General features: G+C 51.0%; 2 protein-coding genes across 2 annotated transcripts; one reads left to right on the plus strand and one right to left on the minus strand.

Moving 5' to 3' along the window:
• Positions 1 to 242: 242 nt before the first annotated feature.
• Positions 243 to 3,794, plus strand: LOC136518691 (pre-mRNA-splicing factor ATP-dependent RNA helicase DEAH1-like). Its single transcript, XM_066512377.1, has one exon. The coding sequence runs from the start codon at positions 310 to 312 to the stop codon at positions 3,484 to 3,486; it is 3,177 nt and encodes a 1,058-aa protein (XP_066368474.1). The 5' UTR covers positions 243 to 309; the 3' UTR covers positions 3,487 to 3,794.
• A 450-nt stretch (positions 3,795 to 4,244) lies between these two features.
• LOC136516748 (cyclin-dependent kinase C-2-like) lies at positions 4,245 to 8,091 on the minus strand. Its single transcript, XM_066510232.1, has 12 exons — positions 7,853 to 8,091; positions 7,658 to 7,739; positions 7,480 to 7,570; positions 7,336 to 7,365; positions 7,145 to 7,257; positions 6,978 to 7,050; positions 6,766 to 6,886; positions 6,548 to 6,665; positions 5,489 to 5,628; positions 5,363 to 5,420; positions 5,189 to 5,259; positions 4,245 to 5,061 (listed from the first exon to the last, which is right to left on the minus strand). The coding sequence occupies exons 1-12, from the start codon at positions 7,960 to 7,962 to the stop codon at positions 4,518 to 4,520; spliced, it is 1,551 nt and encodes a 516-aa protein (XP_066366329.1). The 5' UTR covers positions 7,963 to 8,091; the 3' UTR covers positions 4,245 to 4,517.

The following is an 8,091-nucleotide window of genomic DNA, read 5'->3' on the forward strand; positions in this document are numbered from 1 at the left end:
ATCCGAACCGACATACCGAAACCGCCTCAAGATTCGACTCGGTCAAACCAAACGATGCTGCCTCGGATCCGTCAATCCACGAATAATCCTCGCCACAGCGGTTCGCCGCGTGGGCCGAAGCATCCGAACCGACATACCGAAACCGCCTCAAGATTCGACTCGGTCAAACCAAACGATGCTGCCTCGGATCCGTCAATCCACGAATAATCCTCGCCACAGCGCGTGCCCTCGTCGCACCGAGCTACGCCGCCTACGTCTACGAATTTCTCCATCCCACATCACACGGCCGGGAAGCCAAGGGCCACGACCATGGAGAGCGGCGAGAGGCAGCTCAAGACGTGGGTCTCGGATCGGCTCATGGCGCTGCTCGGCTATTCCCAGGGCATCGTGGTGCAGCTCGTGGTCCGGCTCGCGCAGGACTGCGCCTCCGCGGGGGATCTCGCGGCACGGCTCGTGGATCTTGGCGGTTTCCCCTCCTCCCCAGACACTGTCGCTTTCGCGGAGGACGTCTACGGCAGGATCCCTCGCAAACAGGGCGCGGCTGCCGGCGCCGAGTACCGAAGGCAGATGCAGGAAGAGGCGGCGTTGGTGAAGAAGCAGAGCGAGTTCAAGTTACTCGACGACGATGACGACGGCGAGGCTGGCGTCGCCGCGTCGTCCTGTCATAGCAGCAGCCGGAAGCGTTTTAGGAAGAAGGGGGCGCCCCAACAGGATGACGAAGAGGCGGCCGCACTCTCCGATTCTGGACGCGACGTGCGGCGGCGGCGGTGCCCGGAATCGGACGAGGACGCCGACGATCTCGGTGATGAGGAGGAAGAGATGAGGCGTGATCAGGGTGAGAAGGCGCAGCTCGAACGGAATATCCGGGAACGCGATGAGGCCAACACGAGGAAACTGATGGATCGGAAGCCGTCCAGGCACGAGCTGGACGAGCAAGCTCGACGATCCGAGACGATGGACAGGGGCGACACCTCGGAGCTCAGGCGGTCCTCTCGTCAAGCGTACCTGAAGAAGCGGAAGGAGAAGAAGATGGGGGAGCTGCAGTGCGAGATCGACGACAACGAGTTCCTCTTCAGCGGCGTAAGGCTGACGGACGCCGAGGAGAGGGAGTTAAAGCACAAGAAGGAAATCTACGACCTTATTGTCCAGGGCCGCCGCGCCGATCAAGACGAAGGCGCAGGCGACTACTACCGGATGCCTGACGCCTACGACGACGCCGCGAACGTGGACCAGAAGAGTAGGTTATCCGTGGCGAGACGGCGGCACGACGACGATGACCGCGAAGCGAGAGGCGCCAAGGGGAAGGCATTCTCGGAGCAGGAGTCCTGGGAAGAACAGCAGATTAGGAAGTCTCGGCTGCAGTTTGGATCGAAGGATCGCGGCGGCGCCAGCGATGAATACGAGTTGGTGTTCGACGATGCCGTTGAGTTCGTCAAGTCCGCGGCGGCGATGGCGGGCACGGAGCAGGACCATGAGACGGACGAACTGACCGACGAAATCGATGCCAAGGTCACGCTGCAGAGGGAGCTCCAAGACGAGAGGAAGACTCTCCCGGTGTACAAGTTCAAGGACGAGCTGCTCAAGGCCATCGCCGAGCACCAGATCATCGTCGTGGTCGGAGAGACCGGCTCCGGCAAGACGACGCAGATACCGCAGTATCTTCACGAGGCAGGGTACACGGCCAATGGCCTGAAGATCGCGTGCACCCAGCCACGCCGCGTAGCCGCTATGAGCGTGGCGGCGAGGGTCGCGCAGGAGATGGGCGTCAAGCTCGGCCACGAGGTGGGATACTCCATCCGGTTCGAGGACTGCACGTCGGAGAAGACGGTGGTCAAGTACATGACCGACGGGACGCTCTTGCGTGAGTTCCTCGGCGAACCGGACCTGGCCAGCTACGGTGTGGTGATCGTGGACGAGGCGCACGAGCGCACGCTCACCACCGACATCCTGCTCGGCCTCGTCAAGGATGTCGCGCGTTTTCGCCCGGACCTGAAGCTGCTAATCTCCAGCGCGACGCTCAACGCGGAGAAGTTCAGCGACTACTTCGACATGGCACCGGTGTTCAAGATCCCCGGGAGAAGGTACAAGGTGGACATCCACTACACGGTGGCGCCGGAAGCCGACTACGTCGACGCGGCCGTGGCCACGGTGCTGCAGCTGCACGTGACGCAGCCCCCCGGCGACATCCTGGTGTTCCTCACGGGGCAGGAGGAGATCGAGACGGTGGAGGAGATCCTCCGGCGCCGGACGAGGGGACTGGGATCCAAGATCGCGGAGCTGGTGATCTGCCCCATCTACGCGAACCTGCCCACCGAGCTCCAGTCCAAGATCTTCGAGCCAGCGCCGCCGGGCGCTCGGAAGGTGGTGCTGGCTACCAACATCGCCGAGACGTCGCTGACAATCGACGGGATCAGCTACGTGGTCGACCCGGGATTCTGCAAGGTGAAGCTGTACAGCCCGCGCACGGGGACGGAGTCGCTGCTCGTCCACCCCATCTCCAAGGCGTCGGCCGACCAGCGGGCCGGCCGGTCGGGGCGCACTGGCCCGGGCAAGTGCTTCCGCCTCTTCACGGAGTACAGCTACAACAATGACATGGAGGACGAGATGGTTCCTGAGATCCGGCGGAGCAACCTGGATAGCGTGGTGCTCTCGCTCAAGGCGCTGGGGATCAACGACCTGGTAAGCTTCGACTTCATGGACCCGCCGGCGTCGGAGGCGCTGCTCAAGGCGCTTGAGGATCTCTTCGCCCTCGGCGCGCTCAACAGCCGCGGCGAGTTGACCAAGACCGGGCGGCGGATGGCGGAGCTCCCGCTGGACCCCATGATGGCCAAGGCGATCGTGGCGTCAGAGAGGTACGGGTGCTCCGAGGAGGTGCTCACCATCGCGGCCATGCTGTCGGCCGGGAACGCTGTCTTCTACCGGCCGAGGGACAAGGCGCTGATCGCCGACCCCGCGCGGCAGCGCTTCAACGCGGGCAACGTCGGCGACCACATCGCGCTGCTCAACGTGTACACCGAGTGGGAGGAGTCCGGGCACTCGGCGCAGTGGTGCCTCGATCACTTCGTGCAGTCACGCACCATGCGGCGCGCGCGGGACGTCCGGGAGCAGCTGGAGGCGCTGCTGGAGCGGGTGGAGATCGAGCGCCGGTCAAGCGCCGGCGACCTCGACGCGGTGAGGAAGGCCATCACGGCGGGGTTTTTCCGCAACACCGCGCAGCTGCGGCAGGACGGGTCGTACCGGACCTTCAAGAGCTGGCGAACGGTGTTCGTGCACCCGAGCTCCGGGATGGCGCGGGTGGAACCTCCCGCGCGTTGGGTGTTGTATCACGAGCTAGTGGAGACGACCAAGGAGTACATGAGGCAGGTGACGGAGCTTAAGCCGGAGTGGTTGCTGGAGATCGCGCCGCACTACTATCAGGACAAAAACCTAGAAACGCCTGAGTCAAAGAAGAAGGCCGAAGCGCATTTGCAGAGTGCGACGGCTTAGTAGTCGCTGAGAAGCCGATTCCTAGGGCGGTGAGTTTAAAAAATTTGGAGTTTCTGAGTCTTCTCAGTAGCATGTATACTATGCACAATGGAGCATGAAAAATCCCTCCCTCCGTTTCTTTGTATGAGAAGTATTAGGATTCCGTTCCTTTTTATTATACGTATCATTGTGAAAGATAATTGACTTGGCACGTTCAAGTGAAAGTACAAGATGAGGATTGCGGAGTATTAAATGGAACTCCCATGTGAAAGTACAAGATGATAAACCAAGTCATGCTTTAATTTTACAATTATTTTATCTTTCCAGAATTCCGCAGCCGGCCGTGGTTGAATTTAGATCTTATATGATTAAAAATACAAAACTCGTCATAAGGTAAAACAGTGATACGTGCCTGTTGCACCCTTTCTTATTTGGAGTTAAATTAGAATTACAAGGATTTTCTGGGAAACGAAATCATAGGCACGTAGCACTCATCCATAAACCGGTGACAGATACAAATAGCATAAAGAAATGTAACCAACATTTATGGGGGTTAAAAAAGCAACACCAAAGATTTGGAACCAAAAACATTATTTTAGCAACACCAAAGATTTCAGACCACAAGCGATTGGCAGTGACCACTGAATAAGTTTCTTTAGCTTGAGTTGGGTTAAAAGAGTTAAATTATATGTTCAAACGACTAGCTGACGTAAAGATTTGGGTTAAAAGAGTTAAATTATAAGCTTCTTCAGCTTGAATTGGGTTAAAAGAATTAAAGATTTGGGACCAAAAGCGGCTGGCAGTGACTACTAGATTATGTTACAAACAAGCATGCTGCATACATCTCGTGCAATTTTTTGTTGATCCATTGCAAAGCATGGGCAATCACCTAGTTATACTAGACGTAGATAGTTCATTCGTGACTAACTGTAATTATAGTCAATGGGTATTTATTACCATACTAAATCAACCTACAATTCAATAAATTTATCTGATTTAGGACCATCTGAAGTGATCAAATCTAAAAAAAAAAATAAGGTAGTGTTTAAATGTTACTGCCAGTTTCCATACTGCTGCTGATTGCGAGAACCACCTTGTTGGGGATAGTTTGACCCTCTGCCGGGGCCAGACACGCCGTAAGGGCCAACCTGCTGATAATTTGTTCTGCCAACTCCATAGCCACTTCCATTTCCACCGCTTGGGCCACCTGTTCCACCCATCCCACCACCAGGGTATGGCTGCGGCCCTTGGCCTTGTTGAGGATAAGGGCCACTGCTGTAGCCGCCGCCTTGCCCACCACGATTTGGGTATCCTCTACCTTGGTTTCCACCCTGTGGATATCTGTTTGGCCCTCCTGGACCTCGGGGTTTTGTGTAGTGATGGCTTGGCCCAGGTGCCATTGGAGCATGAGGGTTGCCCATAGGTTGCCCTGACCTGATCTGTGAATGTGGTTGGCCCTGGTGTTGAATTGGTGGCAAACGAGCATGTGGATGAGGATGCTGAACCTTTTGCCGCTTTGCCGCTTCTTCAGCTTGCCGCTGCTGTTGACGTTTTTTCTTAGTCTGGAATTCATGTGATGATTCGTACTTGGGCAAGCTACATTTGCAAACATGAAATATATACAATTAATTTAAGAAAGAACAGATAAAGCACAATTGAATTGACTTAGAACAACTTATTATGACACAAAGCTTTGTGAGTAAAAAAAAGCAATGAACCATACGTGTGAGGCTCAGCTGGCGGGGGATCAGTCCAAAAGTAATCTGCATCAAGTGCGTCTTTTGCCGATATCCTCTGAAAAGTGTAAAGGCATGCCAATTCAGGTCTCAAGATTTTAGTCAATTCACATGGCAAATACATATCGATGCTAAGTAACAGTAAGAAGAAGCAATTGTACCTGTGATGGATCCAGTGTTAACATCTTCTCAAGCAGATCCAGAGCATGCGGGTCAAAACTGGGATCACAAACATGTGAGGAAGCAGGGCAAGCTACAACATGGTGAATACAAAGTATAATACTTACTGCTTAAAAACCTCCTTAACACGTCTTGTAATTACTCGAGGAGGCTTTAAATTATTATACCATGGCAATTTCATGACGCCTGGCCAGCTGAACTCATCAGGTGTACCACAAAGCTCAAATATTTTTGTCAGCTGCTCCGGCTGCATCACAAAAACAGAAAACAACAAGGTTCTTATTTATAAGTATGAGCTTCAAAATGGAACTAATGGATGCAAGTCTGTTAATCATAACTATAATGAAAAAAAATCATGTTTGGGAGTACACTAGTAATGGAAAATGATTGCAGAAACTAATTGGGCATGCATACTATTAGGAGAGGGCTGCTGTGCTAGACGGAACAATATTGCAATAATGAGGTATATGATTATATCTGATCCTAAGAAAACCAGGATGATCCTGAAGCAGATTTCGGGCAAGAATTTGATAGACAATGGCCACTTAGACGCATTGATGTTTCTATTGGCAAACACACAAGCCTTCATTTTGATTACTCAATCTTCAAACATATCCAAATGTGATTGAAAATCGTCATGACTAGGCTACATGCCTACATGAGTACGCTTCTCATCTAATCAAGTTAACATGACTTTATAACATGAAATCTTCCTTTTCTATTACTACCACACCTGTCACATAAGTTTGTTTCTGATATCATACATGCTCTAGTTTCTCATACATTCCAAGTTTTTTGTTTATCATCAAAACCCATCCACACACACTTCAGTTAAGACAAAAGAGAATAAGTAGGGGAGTACATGGCATTCATAACATAAAATGTTTGGATGAGAATTGTGACAAAAAATAGTATCTAAAGTTTCCTTCAGTCAAATAAGAGGCAGCATCATCTAGGATGAATTAGCAAAATAATACATATCAGAAAGTGCTTCCTACCTAATTTAAAAATAGACAACTCCAAACAAGGCAGATATCAGAATATTTCTAGGTTTGCTTACTTTATGGGCTTATGGCAGACACTCAGACCAGCAACAAACTTATTACAGTCGATAGGAATTGCTAGCATAACTAAGTTGGTGGTTCAGAGCTTACAAGAAATCATACCTCATTCTTTCCAGGCAATATAGGCTTTCCATAAAGAAGCTCTGCAAAAATACAACCCACAGACCACATGTCAACTGCTGGCCCATATTGTGTGCTTCCCAACAACAACTCTGGGGGTCTGCAAATCATTAATCCAACAACATCAGAAGAATATACATCTAAGTAATACAGTATATAGCTTGCATACAACAATGATAGTCTACTAACAGAACATCTACCTGTACCACAAGGTGATAACACGGTTAGTGAGGTTTGCATGGTGATCATTTGAAAATGATCTCGCCAGGCCAAAATCAGCAAGCTTTAAGATACCATGATTGTCTATCAAGAGATTAGATCCTGAAAGTGAATATATGTTTAAATACAATGTTAGAGAAAAAGACAAGCAAGTCATAACATAGACCCTAGAAAAAGAACTAGTGTGTTATACCTTTAATATCTCGATGCAGAACTTGATTGATATGACAGTAGTGTAGACCCATAAGGAGTTGTCTCATGTAGCACTGGTACATAACATACCAGACATATTGCTATCATTAGATCACGAACAACACCTCATGGCAACCAAGAACCATCACACATATGGATGGTTTTTACCTTAACCTGTGGTATGCTGAACCGCATTGCAGGTCTGTCTGACAGCCCTGTCAAGTCATGATCCATGTACTCAAAGACCATGTAAATGCTCCCTTTGTACTTGTTGCCCTCAACTATCCAACATCACAACAAGGAGATCAAAATTATGCAATAAAGCAAAAAAAAAAGTAGTTTTTTGTTAAGAATCATACTTTGCTTCCCCTGCTCATCTCTCTCTGGCCCTGAAACAATTAACAGTAGCCAATAATAGACCGCGCGAAAACAGTTCGCAGGGACAATGCCCCGACTCGTGGTAGATTTTCATTGAAAAAAAAATCGTGGTACATTTGTCAAACCTGGCGAGGTGACGATCTCTTTGAGATTGATGACGTTTTGGTGGTGCAGCTTCTTCAGGATTTTAATCTCGCGGATGGCCGTGATAGGGAACTGCGCCGGATTCAATTCAAACGAGTTTAAAGCCGCGACAAGCACGAATTTTACGCGAGCCATGAGAAGGGGAAGGGGAATACTTACGCCCTCCCGCTCGTTGTCCATTCGGATCTTCTTCAGCGCCACGATTTCCTTCGTCTCCGTCTCCTTCGCCATGAAGACTTGGCTAGAAACAATCACTATAACGAGTCAACAAGGCCGCACAAACTGCGCCGACGCGTAGGCGGCGGCGTCCCCAAGGGATTGAGGAATTGAGGGGAGATTTTGAGACATGCGTACCCGTAGGTGCCCTCCCCGATCTGCTCGAGTTTCTCGAAGCAGTCGACACTACGTGAACCCCATGACGGCGACTCGTCGAGGTTGAGCTGCCCCGGCCCCGCGACCGCCATGGCTTCCGGTGCTTTGCAATGCACTAGGGTTTGGGGGGACGCGAGGATTGGGGACGGGGGTGGAACCTGACAACTTGGGAAGGAACAAGGAAGAGAAGAGACCGGTCGATAAAGGCAAATTTAACGCAA

The sequence above is a fragment of the Miscanthus floridulus genome, chromosome 17, assembly GCF_019320115.1.
Source record: "Miscanthus floridulus cultivar M001 chromosome 17, ASM1932011v1, whole genome shotgun sequence".
Lineage (NCBI taxonomy): Eukaryota > Viridiplantae > Streptophyta > Magnoliopsida > Poales > Poaceae > Miscanthus > Miscanthus floridulus.

Excerpts from the sequence above, each read along its gene's own strand:
- LOC136518691 (XM_066512377.1), top strand. The coding sequence starts at position 310 with ATGGAGAGCGGCGAGAGGCAGCTCAAGACGTGGGTCTCGGATCGGCTC.
- LOC136516748 (XM_066510232.1), bottom strand. The coding sequence starts at position 7,962 with ATGGCGGTCGCGGGGCCGGGGCAGCTCAACCTCGACGAGTCGCCGTCA. Across the intron at positions 7,051-7,144 it reads TCAGCATACCACAGGTTAAG|TGCTACATGAGACAACTCCT; the intron begins GTAAAAACCATC and ends GTTATGTACCAG. Across the intron at positions 5,062-5,188 it reads CCGCCAGCTGAGCCTCACAC|CTTGCCCAAGTACGAATCAT; the intron begins GTATGGTTCATT and ends TTGCAAATGTAG.